The 23509-nt window shown below is 41.5% G+C and overlaps 1 protein-coding gene across 2 annotated transcripts in view; it reads left to right on the plus strand.

Annotated features, from left to right (window-relative positions):
• Window positions 1-1519: 1519 nt before the first annotated feature.
• The window catches only part of robo2 (roundabout 2), a 43305-nt gene continuing 21315 nt past the window's right edge, over window positions 1520-23509 (plus strand). The window contains exon 1 of one of the 2 annotated variants that reach the window (XR_015271486.1): window positions 1520-2023. Coding sequence is in view for 1 of the 2 variants with exons in the window: in XM_020954662.2 (XP_020810321.2) it covers window positions 1780-2023 (244 nt within the window). In the remaining variant the exon portion in view is untranslated. The remainder of the gene's footprint in view (window positions 2024-23509) is intronic. The other variant, XM_020954662.2, reaches the window with a different exon arrangement.

Consider the following 23509-nt stretch of genomic DNA (forward strand, 5'->3'; position numbering starts at 1 on the left):
AGCGATTTATAGAGGAAAGCCCTTTCGGATATGCACTTTGATAAATTAATACAATATCGTCTGGGCTGGCCATTCAATTGATTTCGAAATTCATTAGCGCGCCGGTAACGGAGCAACGGAGGCGTCTATGATATAGGGACAGTGTCCAAGATCGGGGTCTCCACTTTGATTTCTATTCATCGGATATTCCCATTTCTATTCTCTATACCTTTTGTTGTTGTTGTTGTTGTTGTATTCCTTGCCCAGAAATGTGTCTGGCTTTATTGCAGTTTGGAAATAGATGAGCTAACAGCTGGAGAGTGAGTGCGGCACTCGAGCAGATTAGATAGCAAATGGTCGTCCCCTTTGAGGCGGAGTTGGAGTTGGAGGGTGTACAATGGAGCCAAGGGGGCAATCAGATGCAACAAGTAGGGATTATCCCCGGGCTCGAGATGTTTTCAAATTCGAATGGAAACTATCCGAGCTAAGCAGCACAAAGACTGGCAATTTGTTGGCTTGACAACCTGAAAAAGAGCTTAAATTATGGACGAATAAAGCAATATTAAAAAAAAAGAGTTGGTGGATAAACATTTCGAACAGAGAAATGGACTGCGACTCGTGTTTACATCAATTTAATAGAAGACTTTTTGTGTCAATAAAGCACAGTCCAGCATTAAAGCCCATTTTTCACTAATCCAAATGATGTGAAAAGAGTTAGTCGAAATAAAAACATTCACCTGAAAGACTTTTATTAAAATGCTGGATTATAGTATTGTTTTATTTTGTATATAACTGATAAGCAAGCTCTTACATTTATGTTGATTTGTAGTCTTTTTGAATGTTACAATTTTTTATACCAAATTATAATGCTTTTTATCATTGATTGCCTAATTCATTTAAAGTGAATTCAGTGCTTATCGAAGTATGATATTGTGAAATGCCATTTTTGTTTCAATTCAAAAGTTCCAATTGATATGCAAAAAGGACACAAACAAGTTTTGATTATTAAAAAGGAAGGCCGGCTGCCGGAAAAAAAAAGAAATTGAATTTGTTTAAGCCAGTAAATATAATAAAATCAGTGCGATTGACCACCAAATATACTAAATCTGAGTAGAGAACTTTATAAAATATAGAAAACTTTTAATTTAAAACTGTGAACAATTAAAAATCGAAACCGTACAATCAATAAGCATTAGGTAAATGCATTTAAGTAAATAATAATAATTGCTATTTAAGCTTACCATTGTGACAATATGTTTGTACAAAGACAATGTGGTATATGTATATTAATGTATCAATAGCAATATAGAGGGTTCCCTCGTATTATCAACATGGTGATGCATCAACATTTTCCTCGTTCCCGGTCCACAGACGAAACGATCGGAAACGGACCATAACAAACCGAAGCAGCGCGTAAACAAACGTCAATGCGTTCCACAGCATGCAACAAGCGGAAACGAGTGAGAAACGGAACTGCCGAAGCGGCCGCACGAAGCGCAGCCGAAGTGGAGTTCGGGTAAGCGGCTGCTGGGCCGAAAGCAATACGAAAAATCGCGTTTCAGTCGCATTTTATTCGTCGGTCGGTTCGAATGTACCGTTCGGTTCGTTCGGTGGATATTCGTTCGTTCCGGGTATCGGATCAAGAGTGGACTCAGATATTCATTCTAGTGAATGTTGAAGAATTCAAACAAAACAGCCTAGTCTCAGGCAGCGTGTGCTAACCGAAAATCGCGAAATGAGTGCAAATCTATTTTAAATGGTGTGCAATTAAGGGAAGGGGAAGGAAAAATACTTGACAAAATGCATTCGTGCGAGATGCGTGGCATGCCGCGGCGGTTGCAGCCTCACCGTTTATCTAACGAAAGCGAAATAAGAATCAGAAATAAAATTAAAAATAGAAACAATCGAGCAGCTCTTGGCGACCGTCTAAAAATAATCAAACTCGATCGCAGGAGTCGTCCGCTGGTGAATTTCCCGATTTTCCCACTGCTCCCGCTGCTCCTCGCGGGATTAAATGGATTAACACAAGTTGGAGCTCTCAAGGGTAAGTGTCAACAGATGCAACTAGATACAAAGACGCAAAGCGCAGACACCATTTGAAGGGCAATATGACAAACTATTTCCTCCCGGAGCCAAAGCGAAAATCCTTTGTGGCTGCCAATGCATATGGCTTCCTCCGCTTCGAGCCTATGCACTCCCCCGTTTATTTATTAGCCTCATTTGTTTCCATTTACGTTTTTTCGTCTCCATCTTTTTGGCTATTTTTGGTTGCAACAACACACACACCAGCAACGAAGTGAAATTAAGGCACTGCGGTTTATTTATGCCTGCAACGTTCGCTAATGGATTTTAAGGCCGCTTTATAGACAACGCGACATCGACTCCGTTCATAGACCCATTATTCATGCCTCTCTCTCTCTTCGATAATGTTTCTTCTTCTCTCTTTCTCATTAGAGATGAACATTATGGGCAGATATAACCATTTTGGACGCATCTTTTAAAGCAGGAATGGGCACCAAATGTTAAGCTAGGAGCACGATGTTAGCTTGTTTGATTTGCGTGGTGCAATAGGTTTAGATTTTATAATTCTTTCCAAATCTCTATTTACTGCAAGTTACAGTTTAGGGCCACCCAAATGATGCTTCTTTATCATAATGAACAAAAAATAAAACAAAGATAATGTTAACCCAGTGAACCCACTTAGGGATCGCATTTGTGGAAACTAAATACATTTTCCAAAGAATACACAGATTGAATTACAAATCGAACTCCGAAGTCGGGACAAAAACGAACCAAAAATGCATGTGTAGAAAGACATGTAGGAAACATAGACAGATGAGGGTTACTCAAGGCAGAAGAAAAAAAACTGTATACCCCTAAGGGAGGATCACGGGAAAGATCACTCACCAGAAACCGAACTTTAGATAAATGAGTAATGAGTTTGCAGTTCGTTCGCCACGAAAGACTAATCAAGCCCGCTATACATAGAGATGGGTTTCCCCAACCAATCTTACAGCTGATTACAAGAAATCAAACAAAGAATACAGTTTGCGGCTTTTGTGGTTTTGGAAGTTCGTAGAGAAAAAACTGAAGCAAAATGGTTTGAGCTTGAGGTTAAAAGCAACTTTGAATTGTGCTCCCTTTGGCGATTTCATGGCTCGACAAATCCTCAGATAAAACATATATCTAAATGAGCTTAAGCCGTCACACCCCTTCGCAACGCTGCTGCGCTGAGAATGTTGTAATCTAATGCTTATTAAACGCTTTTTAATGCCAAACCAACGATTCCCATTCCACCGATATCTCGGCGTGGACACACGCAATTCGGATTTTCGAAGTCGGATTTCGGATTTTGGATTTCAGTAAACATTTAGCACGCAACCTGAGGCTGTGAGTATCTGTATCCCAGTTCTTCTCCGCTCAACCCATGATGTGATGTGGCAAGTGTTGCACGCGACGCTTGGCGACGTCGCTCGTTTCATGTAATAAATTGTATAAAATTATCTGCACTGGCACACGACAGGATTTTTCCCTGCCCCAGTCAAGGAGCAACGGGTTCTGGTGGTGTGTGAAGACCAGCGACTTTTGCCTTTGGGTGGTGCTGCTGGTGGTGGTGGTGGGTCAATCGCAGTCGGCTTGAGAATCTGTCGGGGTCATAAAAATAATCGCCCTCAACAAAGTTGCAGGGTTGACAGTGAGCAGCAACCTTCTAATGCCACTCTGGGGAGCGTTTTTCCAGCTAACTGGACTCACTGCACTTTTTTCTACTCCTTAATTTTTCCTTTTTTTTTTTTTTGTCTCCGGGGGTGGCAGGGCTTTTTGTAGGTTCGGGTTTCGCCTTTGTCTTGGCAATTTCTGTTAGCATTTTTGTGTTTTTTTGCTGCCTCTCGGCTCTTGTGCAATTTTCTCATGTGCATTATGCGAAAATTGGGCTAAGTAGCGGTCTCCGGCTTACTTTCCTTTCCCGGGCGATAGAAATGGAGTCAAGTGCTGTGGCAGCTCCGTAGTATGTTATTTGTTCAATCACATGATTGCCCTACCAATCGCCTGGCACTCAACAAGATCTCCCATTTGCTCCCAGCTGCAGGCCACATAATGAGGGGGGTCTCTGACTCGGTCTTGCACCGATATGTTGCCACAGAGTTTGGGGGCAGGAATTGTGATTGAAAGGCGGGTCGATGTGGGTGGAAAATGTGGGGGTTCCTTCAGCTAGGGAAAGGTATTAAATATAAAGATATGTCTCACATATACCATTCGTGGAAAGCTAACCAGGATATTTGGTTATTCAAATTAAAAATGAATGTAATGCCAGTACCTTATAATGTTAGAGTGGAAATAAATCATATACATTTTGAAATAGAAAATATAAACTTGTGATTATTAATCATGACTACATCCTGAGTGTGTTAACTTTCCTAGAAGGTAACAAAGACTTTTAGAGCAATACAAATATGTCCTCCTTCCACTGGGAAAATCATTCAACTACTAATTGCTACTAACTATAGCTTCAGTCATTCGATCTTGGGCCGGCTATTTGCCAACCAAACAATAATTAATTATTTAAAACAACAATCCGGGCTGGGCCAGAACATAGCTGCAACAGCAGCGACATGGCCAAGGAAAGGCTGAGAGGCGGCTAGCTGGACATGGTCAGCACAGCGACGTGGTCTGAGCCAAGTTTTGCCTACGCAAAGATTTTTGTTATTTCTTGCTTCCTGGAGATCTGGGACCCAGCCTGACAGCCAGTCCAAATCGCCATGCTGGAGCCGTACTTGATATAGCCGTGGGTTTTATGTACATTTTGTTGCCGTTGCTCTGGGTTGTGATATTAAAAATAAAGGAAAATTAAGCCTGGCAGCCGCGTAAAATGCAAACTTGCATCCGAAATGTTGCAGTTATGCCAGTTGGCGTTTAAAGCCGTTGTTACTGTTGCTGTTGCTGTTGCTCTTGCCGTTTTTGTTGCAGTTTCTGGCCACATTTTTGCATGCAATGCGCCTGGAAAATGGTTATTTCTTTTTTTGAGAAGGCGTTACTGGATTTTCCGAAAAGCGTTTTCGTTTTTTTCGTTTTGGTTACTCGCTGCCCGTTTATATTCGTTCGTGGTGGTTAGCTCGGAGCAAATCTGAGCTTGGTGAGAAAAAGGTTTGCAAATTGCATTGGAAATGCTATGTGTGAAGGGGTGGGGAATCGCACGGCTAGAAATGGGAGAAAGGAGTTAACGGAGGGGTGTAACTGTAACCGGAGGAGGATATGCAATTCTGGAGAGGTCAATCAACATGGAAATTTGATTCACAAGTTATGGGAAAAGCCGTGAGGGAGAGATTGTCTTGGGTTATCTTTGGATATTTATTAGAAATACGTTTTAAGAGGCAGCATTTTGAAAGTTATTGGTTTTATTTCAACAATTTAGACCACAATTCTCCTGGTTTATGCTGCAGGAAAAACGCTTTACAGTTAAACGAAATAAGTTAACTGGAAGATCAACAAGTCGCCGTGGCTAATATGTATTTAATTACACAAATCTGAAATTTCCGGCTGCTCCGAAAAAAGAGGTTTGTCTTTGTCTTTGTCATTTATCCTTAAGCAAGTCGTCGGCAGAGATTTGCATATTTGCACTTGATGATGTTGAAGTTGAGCCGGGTTGCAAGTTGCACGTTGCAAGTTGCTGCTGCTGCTGCTGCTGCTGCAGACATACCCGCCAGCAATCGCCATTTGGGTTTTTTGAGTTTGGCTACCCGGCTGCCTACGCGCGGCAAGGAAATGATGAAAAATTTTCAAAGAATCGCCTTGAGTCATCGTTTGCAGTCAGTTGCCACAACGTTGGCGTTGCATTTTTGTCTCTCTGCGAGACGACGGCAAAAGTTTTATAATTTGTTAACAAGCCCAAAGAGATCGGCGCCGCTGAGTCCGGGCAATTATGACAAGTTGACAAACGGCTTAATCTCAATCGGGACTTGCTGTGCGATCCTCGAATCACAGAAGATGCGACGCCCGGCATTTAAATCAATAAAGCACCGAGTCTCGTCGATCGCCCGGACGTTTATCGCATTCGGGATATCTAATATCGGATGAGGAGTTGGACTGGGACTGGGACTGGGACTGGGACTTGGAGTCGGAGTCGCGTCGAGACCAAGTCCAAGTGCCGTGTTTCAAGTCTTTGCCAGCGAGTGCGACACATGCAAATTGGCCAATGTTGCTAAACAAGTTTCGCGGTTGTTGCTTTTGTGGCTTGTACTCACCTGCGTACGACGACAACAGCAACAGCAACAGCAACAGCAACAACAGCAGCAACAACAACAACAGCAGCAACAACGACAACAAACATGCAAAAATTGGATTGCTGACTCTGCGTGCAAATAAGGCAACAACAACCCGCTCAAAGTTGGCTATAAAAAGGCGCTGCCGTTGCAGACAATCAGCCATAAATCTAAATGACTGTCAACCCAGGCGAAACCTACAATGGAGTCTTGTTCTTGCAGCAGCAGCAACATGTTGCACAGCCATGCAACTTGCCACCCCACCGTTTCCTGCCCCCCAAACTTGGAGGAGACCCAGACTCATTTGCTGCCATTGGCGGGCCACTGATAAGACACTAAAATATGCTAAAAAGCTAAAATAAACTTGATATTGATATTGCGGTGGCATTGCCAGTGCCATAAAGCAAAAAAGCATTTAGTTAGGGATCATAGAAGGAATTCAGACGGCGGCGGGGATATGCAAAGTGCTTGCTAAATTATGGCAAATGCCGCGGCAATAAAATTAAGAAAAGATGTAAGCACGTCCTTAAAGTAATAATATGCAATCGAGACAGGGAACCATATTTTGTAAATTCTAATGAAAGCTGTCAAATAAATGTCAAAACTAAGTGTGATGTGAGGCATAAATTAAAGTATCTCTTGATTGAATTTGTTAGTTTACCTTTAAACTGAATAAAATCCAATAAAATACAGATTAAGTTTAATTAGTTTTGGATAACTGACTTATGTTTATTAAAGAAATACAAATCCTTAAGCTATTAGAACTTACAAAGCATATTATTTCCGAAATCTGTAACTAATAATTAAGAAATTTAATCACTTAATTATTGTATCTATTTGAATTCCAAGTGAATAGATTTGTTTTTAAGCAGATTCCTCTCAATTTGATTATTCAACAACTTCATTTCACTCCATTTTCCATAAACCTCTCGAACAAATTACGCATAAATTTCCAGAGACGTTTCTTGGGTAACCAAAGCCGTCGTCGTCCCACTAAAGTTAGACACTTTTAATTCCAGGTATCGCCATATCGAATTATTTTTATTATTCCTTTTTTTTAGGTTTTTTTTAAGTTTGTTCTCCGCAGTCAGGTTGGGAGTGGGCCGTAACCTGCCCACGTTCGTCTGAAGATTTGGTAGCTTTTGCCATTCAACGAGTTTGTCATAAAATTAATTTGGTTTTTAGTTGGGGCTAGCTGCTGCTGCTGATGAGGATGACGATGATGGTCCTCGGCCTGGGCAACCTGCTCTTTACTGGTTTTCCCTCTGCTTTTTGGCTTTTCTTTTCTTTTCGTTTTACCAAGCTAATTTATTGCACTTTTGCGACGACGGCAAATGGGGAAATGCGATATGCCAATCACTCGAGAGTGCGGCGACACTTTCCCAGCTCTCCGCATTTCACTGCGTGTGTCTTCCCCATCGGGGCATGCATTTAAGATAAGGCTTCACTTGTCGCCTTTCGGTATTTCCACTTCAACTCGAGCCTCGAGCCGATTCTTCTTTGTTTTTTAGCATGGCATTATTTACATTTTGAAGACTCTCGAAAGACATCAAGCGGCGGCCTGCATTCGTTGTCTATCCCTCGGATAGTTTCGAATTACAGAACCAACTCTGACATTTGTGTGTGGAATTGTTTACAGTTTTGGGAAACGCCAGAGAAGTTGGTAAACATTGCAATCAGAATTTAGAACTGGGCTAGACCGGGGCGAGTGTGTAAATATTTAATTAGCAGACGCACCTTGTGGGAAATGATTTGTAGAGTTGTGGTGTTTCTGGGAAATGCTAAAAACAAAAACCCAACGCCAGCGCAGAGTTAGCCAGAATTTTCAACAATTATTAACCGCCGAAGGGAGCACAGGAATCTATACAACAACAAAAAAATTAATTAAAAATACAGCGGCAATTAATCAAGTGAGAGAAGGACGAGGCAAAACAAGAAAAACATATCGGAGGCATGGAATTTGCATAGAACGTTCTCCATTCGGCGTTCGGCGATCGCAAAGTGATCATCTGACGGCTGAGTGATCTTTCTTTATCTGAGATTGATGCGCATCGCGTGCAGGGAAAAACATTGAGCCGCAGATCCGATCCACAGGGACCACATCGCGATCTCTGGGCAGCCGCAGCATGATCATTAATAAACCGCTGTGAGCTGTCAATAGGCATCAACGTCCAGCGATCTGCGATCGGGGATCTGCCAAGTCAGATCTCCATTCTGGGGAAACCAGACGGGAGACGGGCAGGAGGAGCAGCAGCAGGAGGAGGTGGAAAATATCTCCTTTTCGCTGCGAGATGGCTGAAATCAACACGAGGATCAACTGCGGGGATTGAGTGACAGTGTTGCCACTCGACTTGGCTCTCATTCGGTTCCACTGTGACAATTGCCAATTGCCTCGACGATGTGATAACTTCATTTTTAGGATGATGAATCTCAGCGGATATCGTTGCGGGAGCCTCTCCTTTCGGTTAGTAAACATTGTTGTTCCGAGTAAACATTCTCAGGCTTTGAGCAGACAGACATGTCGTTTTGTCTTATAAACAAAAATTCAATAATGCATAAATACAGAGAAATAAACTAAAACACAAAAAAAGGAGAAAAGGCACATGGGAACGGAAAGGTGGAGAGTGAGTAGTAGACAGGCCTTTGGGGTTGCCTTCTGCAACATAAAATAATGATGATGAAAATGTTGCACATGCCGGGGGAAGCAGGATGAGCCGCTGCTGCCTGACAATGATGAGGCATGATGACAGACCAACAAATCGAAGGCTTCGCAGGTCCAGGCTGCGGGCCAAACTTGCCACCGATGTTGCTTGTTGGTGGTTGTTGCTCCTGCCGCCGATGTTGCTGCTCCCTGTCGCTTTGGCAATCGACAGCAATCGTCATCGTTACCACAACACAGTGGAGCACATTGTAAAACATCCGCACAAAAGAGCAGCAAGAGCACATGGAACGGCAATGAACGGCAGCAATTGCAGCTAAGTGAGGGTAAAAAACGTTTCCCAATGCCGATGATGGGAGAATTTATATTTGAGGAATGTGTGATAATCATGTTTATGCGCAGATGCAAAGTTATGATGTAGAACTTTATTAAAATTAACAACCTAAGGTATCCATTTACATTCTTTAAATATAATTTGTTTAAGAACTCAATTCATATTCAATCATATGCTATCTTAGAGTTATATTCCTAGACTGTTCGAGAACTTTGAGAGCAATTATCTTTGAGTTCTATTCTATCCCAAAATCAATGTTCAATCCTATACTATTTTTGCTTTACAAAAGTCAATCCCCTTTGCATATCAGCCTTAAGTCCTACGCATCTTCAACCTTATCTTTAGGCCTTTCATTTTTATTAACGAATCCTTTATCATCCAACGCATAAACCTCAATGCAACCTCCCTGATACCCCCCTCGAACCGGCATCAATTTTCTGTCTGTCTGCCACACAGAAAAAAAAAACACAAAAAAAGCGAAAATCTGCCGTCGGGCAGAAATTAATTTTTCATAATTTTTTGCGCCCCTTTTTTTATGCCGCTGCTGCTTGTTGTTGTTGTTGTTATCGCAACTTGTTCGCCATCATTTTCCCCTCCTGACGCCATTGCCATTGACTTGGCAATGTTTTGTGAAAATATATCCCGACTTTCTGGCCAGGTCAAGGTTGAGTGAGTAAAAGGGGGCAACAAGGGCGGCGGCGACGGCATCATTTTTTGTGTTATTATTAAAGTTGATTGTCAAATGCTTGGCCCTTAAGTGATTTTATAGGGCTTTAATTGGGCGGCCAGCGGGATGTTTGAAGCTGGCCCAAAGGGACAACGGCAGGCAAAAGGCATGCGGCTTAATTACTCACAGTAGCCAGAAGGCAGAAAATATCTTTTCCCTTTTTATTTTCTCCTTCTCGTCTCCTGTTGTTTTAAGCCGGAGGGGAGTTTATGCCATTCAAGGTGCAAACTTGCGCGCGACAGTTTGTGTTGCTGCTGCTGCTGCAGCTGATGTTGCTGCTGTCGATGTTGCTGCTGCTGGGTGACTGTTGACAGCATGACGTGACAACATGCAATGCAAATCGTGTGACACGATGCCCCAAAGGGTTAATGTATAAATTAAATTTTTGCACTTGCAAGGCCAGGTTTACATACTCGTATCTCTATTAGCAACGGCCTCAGATACGATGCGAATTCAAGAGGTCAAGACCCCTCAAAGAACGACCACAAGACGGAGCGGAGCAATAACAAGAATTGCCAATAAAGAAGTTGCCTTAACTTGGCTTAGCGAAATTTTCACGCTCTCCCACACACACGCACACACACACAGAACGCACGAAAGTTCGACTTGGAAAAGCAATAAGTAAGCGAAACAAAGACCAGACATAAAAGTTGTATAATTTCGCATTGGCAGGTCTAATCCCACCACCGCCAGGTAGGAACCCACACACAATCGCACACCTTAATCCCCCCCAGAAGACAGGCCAAGGGAGGGAGGAGCAGCAGGAGAGTAAGGGACCAAAAGTATTTATGATTATTATTTTATATATATATTTTTGTTATTCCTTTCGTTTGCCAAAAAACCAGCTGCTTTTGATGTTTTCTTTTTGAACAAATTAAATTCGGGTGTTGGTTGGGGTTGGGCGCAAAAGTTTTGCTAATAAAATTTAACAATTCCCCGCTACAGTTTTTATGATTATCTCTCTTCCCTCTGAAGGACAACTTGCTGGGGCAACCGTTTCCATTTACAATTTCGTTTAATGCGAGACCAAGAAGTTGCCTAATTGTGGCGGGAAAAATCTATTTGCCAGAAAATGGCCGCAAACACAAGGTCGAAGGCAATTCGAGACGCTCTCAAGGAGTGGAGGAAAGTCAGTGTCGGTGTCTGTTTCTGTTTTTCTTTTGCCCCGCCGCTGGAAAACTGCGTAGGTAGAGAATTCCGATGGTGCAGCAGCATCTCACAGCTCAAAGAAAAGAAAATCGACCCGAACCGAACCAAGTCAAACAAAGGAAAAACAAGAAACGCATTCCCGACATGAGAGACCAGCCAGCAAGTCATAAATTTTCCCCGAAAAAAAAAAACCCAGAAAAACAATAAAAACGAGCCCAACAAAAGGAGAACACGAATCGAAGCAGCATTGAAAAGCAAATAGTCCAAGAACTTCGAAATAAAGAGCCTGAAAAGGTTCCAGAAGAGTGTGCATCTTAGGTAGGCGGCAGGCAGGCAGGCTGTATTCGATGGATAGATAACTACTCTCGTGGGCCGGCCAAAAGTATCTAAAGTATCTTAAGTAGGTTGCTGGCCTAGGTAGAAGTATGCAGGTGTCATTTGGCTTCAGGGACAATCGGGGCATAGTATTTATTCGAAAGATTCGAGAAGAAAACACACAAGAAACCATATGCTGAAGGAAATGGGAAAAGAGACTGTCTTAGGATAAGATATTTGAGTCGGTAGAAATGCATGCTGACAGGGTCTTAAGATCCTTTGTATAGATTCTTAAATGGAAAAGGTTTCCAAAAACGAATTTCTGGAAGGTGCAACTAACCGGAATACCTTTATAAGTTATATATATTTTTAGGTAATAAAAACAAGTGTGTGCTAAATTATATTTCATGCATTTGCTGGATACTTTCTCACCCGTGACAGTTAATTTAAACCTCTCCTTTCGAATCAAAAACAACCCACACAGTATTCAGCACATACTTCCGTACATATACTTTGGATTTTTAAATTGTTCATCCAAAGCGAACGGCATTCGAAATGCCATAGCAGAGACTTAATACACTTTGTGGCCGGGCACTTAAGCTATCGCTAAACGAACGCATTCGACCAGCCCCAAATCGTATTAATTCGCAGGCTCCTCAAAGAGATACTTCCTCTTGCGAAAAGCCCGAGCCCAAAACTCCAGACTGTAGACTCCACTTAGCCAAAGCGATCATTCAAATTTCAGTCTTTAGTCAAATTACAGACTCTTTGGGATTCCGATTTGGTGATGGAGACTCGGCTAAGCCGTTTCCATTCTCCCCGATCTCGCGTATCCGTATCTGTGCAATTTTGAGCTACAAATTTGGCGCCCACACAGATACAAACACAAATAGCCGAAAATGGCAGCTAATTGGAAGTAAATCGAGTTAAACTTTCTTTCGCTAAGCCGAAGAAAAAAAAACAACGCCGCGAATTGCACGCATGAGGCCCGAGGCATTTGAGATACATGGTATCTTGTGTTGTGTATCTCATAGTTTGCATAGCTAATTAGCCAACTTGAGCTCCAGAGTTGCCGTTCCCGTTGTCGGTGTTTGATCATTGATCAGCGCTGTGAGGCCAGGCCAGAGCCAAGGCTAACGAACCAAATGTATCTCATGGAACGTTCTCACATTAGTCACGCGTTTAACATATTTTTCGTTTCGTTTCGAGGTCCGTTTTAAATTTAATATATTTCGAACCTGTGGAAGAGAGGAGAGTGCCACGGAGCGCTAACGTATGCAAATATTTTAAGCTGCAAATCCAGCGTGCGTAACCAGGGAGAGACAGGAGATAATACACTGGGAAATAATTTCCTGATCAGAGTACTCCTTATAAATTTCACGAATCTTTGAGCACATTTCTACTCCATCAAGTCACGTTTATTCCCTAATAATAACATGGAATATTAGTATGTGCTTCAGTTATCCCTTGGTTTTATTTTAGTATGTTATTTCCTCCTGACTCACTGCCTCGAGCATGATATTTTGTTCTCAGTGCCTAGATGGGGAGCTGCAGACCCATCTATCTGCATATGCTAAACACAGGGTCCGGCATTGTCTCTCCCAGTGCCAGTGCCACCGCACTCTGCCCCTTCTCAGTCAAGACCTCTTCTTGTATCTGATTTGCGACAGTCAAGTCAAGTCGCGCTATCTGCTGCCTTTTCCTCCTGTGGACGCTGCTGCTGCTGAATATGGTAAAGAAGCTTTGGTAAAATGCTAGCGAATTAGGAACGCGGAATGCGATCGATACGTGCAACAGGGAACAGGCAGCAACATGTTGCACATGCCGCAATGTTGCTGCTGCTGCTTTAGTTGCTGCAGTTGCTGCTGCTGCCCATGCCTGCGTTTACCTGTGGTCAACGCGATTCGTTTCCCATATTGCTAATGCGAGGATCCGGGCAGAAAATCGTGCTCTTGGCCACGGGCAGCTGCCTTGCAACTCGGACTCTGTGGAGACTCCGAGCTCCGACTCCTCTGCCATGCCAAATGGAGTCTCCCAATGGCAATTAAGGAGCCCAAAACGTTCTGTGTTGCTGCCTGTCCGGGGCATGTCTGTTATTGTTGCTGCTGCTGCTGCTGATGTTGCTGTTGCTGTTGCCGCTGATGTTGCTGCTCGCAATTCTTAACGGTAATTATGTTGTTCGTTTTGGCAGGCCGCATTTTGCGTAGCCCTCGAATGGATTGAAATTCCCTGCAGTCGCGGATCTTGTGTTAAATTGGATTAATTTGACAGTAAAATGCAAATGAGCCGAATGCCAAATGCGAAATGCGAAATTAAACTTTTAGGCTGCCATTGCGAACACAGGAACTTGGACATGTTGCTGGCAACAAATTATGTTGCTGCCACTGCAGCTCCTCTCTGGAAAGCCATTTTTCTTGATGCACTTTAAGAAAACTATCTGAATTAGTACTCTAAAAAATTGTCTAAAATATGCTACAGGAAACTGTATTAAGTTGGAGAGTGATTATAATGAATTGGCTTAGTTAAATCGCATGTATTATAAACAAATATAATATTTTTTGTTATAAATATTTCCTATATATTAACCACTTTTTCCATGTGTGCCTTTTAAAATAATCAACATGTTTTTGGGGGCCGAGACGAGGCATTCGCAGCAGCAGCAGCAGAGGCACATGTTGCTGCCGTGCAACAAGCAAAGTGCAGCAATAATTTTTAAATTGAATTTTTTTCCTGTCCGTTGCCGCCAAAGTAAAGCAAAAGCAAACAAATCTGCCCAAAGAGCAGACAAGTTTTCTTGAGGTTTTCCTCCCCCCCTTCTTCCTGGCAACTATAGTTGCCTGGGGGGCAAGTCTTGGCGGATTCGCAGTGGCTGCTGCTGCTGCCCTTTGGCAACATGCATCACCAAAGTCGGCGTCGTTTTTCATATTTTTCTGCACTCACAGGAGTCGCAGTTTTACTGCCCACTTTTTTGCTGTAATTTTTAATTCATTTTTTCCATTTTTTTGTAGCGAGAGATTGCTTAATCGATTTGCCATGACTCGGGCGCCAGCAGCAACTGATAAATTGTTTTGCCATGTGTTTATTAATTATAGCGAAAATGGAATGTCAGATGGGGCATGGGAGAAGGGACGCCGGGGAGGTGGCGGATCGCCTCTAAGAACTCTATCAGTGGCTCTTCCAGGTGGTCTCCATGAGCAACATGCTGCTTGTCCCCCAGTCAGCCAAAAAACAAAAAGGAAAATAGTAAACGAAGAGGAAAAAACGAAACATTCGTTTGTTGCTGCTCATTTTGGTCATTTACAAATGGAAATTGCATTGATTTGATGTTGCTGCTGGCCGGGGGTTGTTGCATCCTGAGCTGGGACCTCATGATCCGTCCACTACCATCCACTTTGATGATATATTGCCGCCCAAGTAACATTCTTTCCCCCGTTTGCCTGGCCATATTTGATGCCCAGTTACAAGTTACAACTTACATGACGTGGCTCTGTCCGCAACTCGTTGTCTGCTTGCCTCACTGATGTTGCAGTTGTCTCCGCTGATGTTGCTGCTTTGTGCTTAGAGTTGCCTCACCAGCGACTTGCATTTTTTTGTTTGCATTTATTAGCATTTTGCCCTTTACTTGCTGCTGCTGCTGCTGTTGCTCCTGTCGCCTGTCAGTTGTTGCTGTTGCTGCTGTGTGTGGCAACATTTTCAATTCAATTATATTTCATGTTCATGTTGCATCGATTTACATTATAATTTGTGTCTGTAGCGGAAGTCATTTGTGGGGCTAAAGAAAAAAGTGCAACAGAAACGGGCAATCAAAGAGAGAGCATCGTCTGGGATAGAGTAAAGCCTTTGCCAGATATAAATTCCTCCATTAAATCCTACTTTTTCCATTCGAAAATCATTCACGCTTTGGCTTTACGACAACCCACATCTCAATCAAGTGCTCATTCTTGGAGATTTTCTTGTCCCCGCACTCATTAGACCCAATAGAAGCTGCATATGTAACAAATCGTCTCATAATTTTTTGATTAGTCAGGCAACAAGAGTACAAGAAAAGTCGAGCAGTCTCAGTTTTCCCGCTTTTCACATCAGCCAATCCTCGAGTGTCACTTCTATTAAGCGCATCGAATTTCCCCTCTCGCGATGACAGCTGCTGCTATTAGAAATGTTATTATATTCCAAAAATAAATTCGAAAAAAGCTAGAAATATTTCAGCAAGTCAAATAAATATATCATCTGCTTACTTACAAAAAAGTAAACCATTGCCTGACACCTTTGACTTGGGTATATGGCCATCCAGTGTCAATCAACCAATTCGTCCATCCATCAATCAATTAGAGGCGTTTTCTTTTGGGGAAATCGCCAAGTTAAAGTGCATTAAAGCCTTCGCCCAGTGCCGGACTCTCAATGTTTATCATAATAAGCAGAGTAAACAGTCGCTGCCAAGACTAATGAGGGCCGAGAGTGGGAGACCTCCATGATCTAATGTTATGACAGCTCATCAAGTGTCAGCGCAGAATGCTGCGGATGGCCAAGGAGAAGGCGTCTCTCTAATGACATTTACTTTTAACGTTTATTAAATGTTGTGAGAGTGTGTGTGCTGTGTGCCAGAGAAGCTTAAATCAGTTTGCCATGGGCCAGGGCACTGAGCTGGACATTAGTTGAGGATAATAAGGGTTCGTTTTAATGGCTTTTTGAGCCCCCGAAAGGCAGTCCAAGGGTAGTAGGGTTTCACTTTTTGGTAATATTATTTTGGGCACCCTGGATTTTATCCAACTCTGATGTGGTAACAATTTCCTTAGTTTAAATGGAGTCTTCTGTCTTGCTTTAATCAAAATTAAAAGCATTTACAAGCACTCATCGACTGACGCCTGAACACCGATCTCCGCTTAAAGTATCTCATATCATTTAAAAAGTATCTCAGTATCTTGTCGCTGCTCTTCAATCTCCTTACTTTGTATCTCCTTCCGCTCGCGCTATAATAACAGCAATTTGTATCATCATCAAGTCTGCTCTCTGGACTCCAATAATAACGCTTAGAATTTGTTGATTTGCTTCTGCTTATTTTGTTGATGCTTTCCTTCCTTCTCGTTTTCTCTTTCAATGCGATTTCATGGCTCTTGATTAACGTTGTTTTCTGGTCGGTTTTGTATCACTTTAGCTGCTGGTACTCCAATTTTCGGTCTCGGTTTCGGGTTTGGGGTTTGGGGTTCGGGGTTCGGACAATGGGCCAGTGCCAAAAAGCCTATTAGCTTTTTGATTTCCTCTTTTCTTCTCGGTGCCCCGGGGGCACCGACGGAGGTTCACTGAACGCTTCTTGTCCGCCCGATAATTATGCGCTTTTGGCAATTAAACGACAGCAGGCGGGGCTGCCCTTCTCCGGCACTGACTCCAAATATGGCTAGTGTCATAATTCTTGTCAAAAGCCAACCCCCAAGCGACTAAAGTCCACAGACGACGACGGCGATGGCGATGAGGACAGAAAAACGCGGCGAGCAAGAAAAAAAACTGCATAAACATTGCTGATTGAAATCAACTTTGGCATGAAATCAATCATCGCAAGAGACGGCAACCCTTCTTTCTTCTCCTGCTAAATTTTTTGCCCATTTTTTGGTTCAAGTCTCGCCGTTGTCCTGCCTCTCGCTTATCCGCCTTGAAAATCTTTGCCCAGGGCCGATGAGGCTGTTTATTTTTTCACTCTCGGTAAATGGATACCCTAAATGAAGGGTATTATGAAAATTACTGGAATCGAGAGTAGGAATCTATCTTTGTTTAAAAAATACTGAATCATAAAAGCCATCTAATTTTATCTACTGAAATAATGGAATAGAAAAACATTAAGTTCGAACCTTTTGTCAACTTTATCACCAAAACCCATTCGACTAGAAGAATCTGTAGACAATTAAATATGACTGCAATACCATCCCCATACTAAAAGGGCATTTTCAATTCGAATTGAGTGACTTCAGCATCCTTTTCCAATGCCCCCTTACCCTGGAATCAGTGTTGAGTTTCGCGCTTCAAGTGGCCCTGGATCTGGATGCGGATCTGGCTCTGGATTTCTCGTCTGGCCGCAGGACATGCAACATGTGACATTGAGAGCCGCTCGGACCGCAGCTCCAAGTCCACTTGAAGTCGGTAGTATGTCGGAACCCTCGCTCGGATCCGCTGCCTTTATTTATGATCGCAGTCGACGGCTATTGCTGCTGCCGTTTTCAGCTCATTTATTCATATTTACATTTAACATGCGTTTTTCTCTAACGAAGTCGGCGTAAATCGATATTCAATAAACGACATCTGTGAGCATTTTTTCGAGCTCTGCTTCTCTTGTGTTTGTGCCCCAAGACTCGACTCGACCCGACCCTTACCCTGCTCGATGATAATGATCTCTTTGTTGGCCTGCCAGGATGGGAAGGGGGAATGAGAGGCAGGCAGCTGGCTGGATGGCTTGGCTGGCTTGGCTATCCGGAGCCAGGGGTTACAGATGCATATCTGTCAGGGATGTCAAAACGACAAAACATAATTTATGCTGCACATGCGACAGTCCGTCCCATAAACGAGGTTTATGTGCAATTGTTTTATAGGCCTGGTTTTCGAGTCTTTTCTCGGTGCTACCGTTTTCTCGTTTCTCGGCAAAGATTTCCCCGAAAAATCTGTCCCCACATACCTTATTTTCCATGCACCACATGATTCACTAATAAATTTTATATTTCTTTCATTTCTCTTTCTAGGTAAGCAAAAATTCCAAGACGATCGCAGCGAAGAGACGAATTCCAAAACTTTCCGAGACTGAAAAAAATATAATCTGGAGCATTTTCGTTTTTGGAAACTGTGTCGCCGCAGTCATAAATCAGACGAGCCATTGACACATTTCCTCGAGCTTTAAAGCATTTTTGTTGTGCGCCTTGTATTTTGAACAGTTCCAACATCTATCAAAAATAATTAATAGAAAACTTGTCGAAATGTCAATGGGCATGACAAATGTAATTAATTTGAAGCCACAAGAAAAATAGACAAATTATGAACTTTGGGGGCTTTTACATCAACCAAATGAATTTTATTCTGGTTATAGGTTTGGGTTTGGGTTCGGTTTCGGGTTTCGTTTACCACTTTGTGCAAACTGTGAAATTGTTCAAATCGGCTTATGAAATAAGCAAATTAAAATCTACATAAAATACAATTAAGAGATTAGGTTGAATGATTAATTGGATTTTGGCTTTGCCCCCAAACTTCTTTTTTTCCGCTCAGCCATTTTTCCATCTATTATTTAGTTGTCACAATGCATACTCTACTTGTGTGGAGAGTCGGGCATATGGGTTTCCATAGATGAAATGAACTTTTGGCAGGTGATAATGACAGACTTGATGGGATTATTTATTTTTATCGAGGGTAGGATGATGAGGCACTTTTCTGGGTTGAGGGCTTGGAGGAATATATCTAAAAGGTGAGGGTGTGGCACTGGGATCTTGTTATTTTCGAAACTCATGTGTAAATTAAACATCGAAAGTATATAGTGTATATAAATATTTATAAATATTTTAGTAGTATGAAAAACCATAATATCTTCATCTGTAGAGTATCTCTTTTGACCATTCGCACCTTCATTATGCACAGCATTCATCATACATCATCTTTATCGCTTCATCTTTTGACAAATGATCTCACATTATAATGCAGATTTTGGATTAGCATAGCTCTTAGCTGACTCCATAAAAAACCATATGGATAAGTCGAACTTTTCGGTTACATCAGCAGGCCAGAAATATGTAAGTTCTCTTGGGCAATGCAGTTTCTCGATAAACCAAACAGTTTCCACACTCAGACCCTTTTCCGTTCGCATAAATGGAGCCCGAAAGGATGTAGCTGATAGAAAACAAAGATATAAACTATAAAAGAGTTGATAAAAAAGAGCTGTGTAAAAAAATATGACATTGATAGCCGCCTTTCCCAGCCATATGTGTCCCTTTTTTTGCGTGCAGCAAGCACCTCTCATATATATTTATGACTGGGGACTCCGTACATATATTCTGGTGAAACCTTTAAAAGGATTTCAGTGTTTTTTCATTTATGAAATTATATTGATAAGAGGCGACGCGAACTGGCGACGTTTTTGCGGCGGCTCCTCTTCTTTTTCTTTGGCAAAAATGCATATTTTTGCTGATAAGCGAGGCGAGTGAGAGGAAACTTGGATCCCAAATTCCCTTTGGCGGAAAGTGGTTTCCATCCCTCCCTCCACACATGAGACTTGAATGTCGAATTTAATTAACAGCGCAAAAGTCGCACAAAAATGGAGTCGAGCAAAAAGGGAAACAAAGCGAACGAAGAACCCCTTCAGACAATGGAAAAGTTCTTCTATTGAGGGTTGGGTGGAAAACCAAACCAAACCAAAAAAAAAAGGAAAAGAGGAGCTCCGGAGGGGGTTGGCGGTCTGGGAATTTTGTACCCTGCGGCGCCAAATTAACAATATGCGTACAATGTGCGAAAAAAAAATCGCAGAGCCAAGACCAAAGCCAAGATGGAACAGACATAAAGACCGACTGTCTGAGTCTGAGTCTGAGTCTGAACATTTTCCCTGGCACCTTCAGGCGATTTGGCTCATTAGCGACTCTGCCCCTCAAGTTGGCGGCGTGCTCTGGCATAAATTTGACATTGAAAATGCGAGAGGAAAATGCTCCAGACTAGACGAATAAATCCAGAAACAGTGGTCTTTGGGTATCAAAGTTAACACATCGAATAATCGAATAATGTTTGGAAATTCTTGCAGAGTTAAATATATACATAGTAGAAAGTAAAGTATATTTGTTATAAGAAACAAGTAAAACTAGGCCATTGCTCAATACCTTTTAGAAATTGAATTTCAAGTCCTTAAATACAGCTTTCAAATATATCTGGAATACATACTAAAGACCAGAGATTATTATTAATTATTAAACAGTTTACAAATATTTGACCTTTGCTTTTAAAGTTTTCCATATTAAAACGATCTGTTTAGTCCTTAAATTATGCATTCAAAATACATATAATTTAATATATTCCCTTAAGAAGATCTTCCAAGATATTTCTAATGCCCTATATGATATTTTCCCAGTACTTGATACCCACTGTAACCATCGTCTATATCTTAAGAGCTCTCGGCAGGGGAGGCGCCTGCGGTTTCTCGTCTCTTGTTTTGCCTTATCAAATGGTTAGCCCAACGGGATTGACTCCAGATGGGAAAAGCGTTAAGGTTCTTGAGGGTTCATCCTGGGACCGGTCCAGGGATAGGCAATATGTTTCTGTTCTATTAATATGCGTATTGCCCAAACAACATTTTGAATAATTTATTTGATTTTTTTGATTTCTTGTTCACTTTTTTTTTGTGGTAATAATACAAAACAATAAAAGTCAAAGTCATTGAAGGGGGGAAGGAGGAAGGACATACATATATCGTATGAGTTTCCCGAAGCTTGTTGAAAATCCTCACATTATGGACCATAATCCCTGTTGGTTTATTGCGGTTTTTATTGCTGCCCTCGGGTCCTTTTTCGGGCAAATATTTGGTAGCTCTTGTGCCTGTCGGTTCTGGCTCTCCTTCCCATCCGAATTTCCTTTGGCCTGCCGTGCATATTACATAAATGTGATAATGATTTATGCTGCCAAAGAAAAGTCGGCTTTCTTTCGTTCTCACTATCTCAGCGCTTTTGTATCTCTCGGTGTTTGGCCCACATCCGCCGTGTTGGTAGGTAAATACCAGCATTTAAATAATTGGCAACCAGGCAACTTCCGCTTCAGGATGTTGATGTTGTTGTTGTTGTTCAGCCTCCCCTTCGTCTTATTTTCCCTCCCTCCTTCTGTTTTTCCACCCAACCATCTAAGCAAACAAAAAAACAACAATAAGCAGGAGGCAAAGACGCGGTGGCAAGGCGCGCAAACACAAAAGCAAACAAATAAAAACAAAAAAACAATACGTAAAAAATTTCCTGAAACATTGTCTTTTTTCGAAAGCAAGAATGTGCCGACTAGGAAATTCTCTTAGATTTTACCTTAAAAGAATTTTTAAGGTAATAAAAGGCCTAGATAAAAGCATTTGATATATAAATTAAAATATATATTCCTTTTTAGAATTTGCTAACATTTATATAGGTAAATTTTAAGCACTGACAATATTTTAGTTGATCTTTATTTTTTAGTTTAAGCTGCTCCTAAAAGCCTTTGGAAAACACTTTCTCGGCTTAAAAATCGGGTGCAAAATTATAAGCGCCTTCGCGTATTTAGCTTCACCAACAAAAAATCAACAACAGTTTGTAAACATAAATCTGCAATACACAATACACACACACACCACACACACAGAGAGAAAAGTATGCAAACACACTCCCACACTCATTGCCATTTACTTGTACAAAAGCTTAAGTGGCAAAAGTTGTGCAAAAGGCTTACGAACTCCTCCTCCTCCTCCTCCTCGAGCTTTCAGACAGAAACGCGCCCCAAATAAAGGAGCTCCAGTTGGCGAGTTGCATGCCACATTAAAAATTTAACATTTCAGCATAAATAAATAAATGGTAGCAGAAAGTTGAAATAGCAGCAACAACGTCCACCTCCATCAGCTGGCGGCAAATCAAAAACTTCAGACCAAGCTGTTTTTATTGTTGTTGCTGTTGTTGCCTCGAGAAGTCGCGTTGCACTAAAAGCTTATAAATTATTGTCGAGCCCCAGTGCAAACAGCAACAATAAGGAGGAGCAAAGGATGTGGCGGGAAGGGGGAAGGAGTAAAATCAAAATGGCACTACAGCAGGAAAAGGACTAACTCGAGCGCTGTTAATTTTTTAACAGACCCTTCTAGTAGTCGTCGTCCGTCCTGGCGTCACACAGTTCACATCAAGGACTTTCCAACCTGTCGCTTTCCCCCATTTTTTTCTTATTATTTTTTTTCTTTTTTTATAAATAGAAGAGCACAAAAAATGGCTGCAACAGTAGTCAACCTGCCACAGTTTGACATTCGTGATTTGTGAGCTCGACGAGGAAAATAAACTTTTACTTTCTGACAAGGGACAGTCGAAAATTTGGTGGCATTTAAATTGAATTAAATAATTTGAATAATGGAATTTTAAGCATGAAAGTGTTTGGAAATTTAAAACAAAATGCATATTTATGAAGAATATTTCGGAATAATAGTAAAAATAACTTGGGATTTATATTTATCATTCAGGTTAAAAGTCAAATCAACTGCAGATTTGCTTAAAAGCAAATAAATACAATGAAATCAAATGGAAAATATTTGATATATATTCTCATGATTCTTTAACAATAAGTAAAGTCAACTTTAAGGTACAACAAATGCAATCCGAACATCTTCAATTACCTGAACACATGTAGCATAGATGATGGTTTTCCACCAGGTTGCTCCCAACAACTTCACCTGTTTACTAGCTACCCCCTTAGGTCCCCCCTTCAAATTGCGGCTATTTGTTGTTTGATTACAAGTCTGTCTTGTGGGTGCGATATAATATGAGGGGGAGGTAAGGTAAGGTAAGGGTAAGAGGCTGGGTGTACTGGCCAAGTTATTTGCATATATGTATGGGATGCATTTTGAGCAGCTGCTCGGATACACGTTTAATGTTGCCGTCAGTTGGGAAAGTTGTGATTTTTGTTGTCACCATGTGTGTGTGTGTGTGTTGTTGACATGCTAATAATGATGCATATTGGCATAAGATGCTTGAGAACGTAGAGAGTCTGGAGTCTCTTTTAGCACCTACTGGCCGAAAGTTAAACAACGGGGCAACAGCAAATTAGCAGAAATGCAACAGCTTCAAACAGCAGCTGAAGTTGTAGTTGCTTCTTGGGTTTCTTAATACCGTGTATGAGGGTATATTGGACTTGGAGAAAGTACTATAATAATTATTGGTATGATGTTTGATGAGGAACCTAACCTTTGCTATACCTACGACTTTCTTTGAACTCTCATTTTAATTAATTAATTAGTTAATACTCACTCTGACTTCATTAATTATTTTTTGAACAATTATAAATCATTATAAAATAATTTCTTTCATTAACAGTGAATCAATGCACAGATTCTGGGATAAACAATTTATTATATTAGTTATTTCTATGCTGTC

This window comes from Drosophila serrata, unplaced genomic scaffold, assembly GCF_035046125.1.
Source record: "Drosophila serrata isolate PLE 108 unplaced genomic scaffold, ASM3504612v1 contig_245, whole genome shotgun sequence".
Taxonomy (NCBI): Eukaryota; Metazoa; Arthropoda; class Insecta; order Diptera; family Drosophilidae; genus Drosophila; species Drosophila serrata.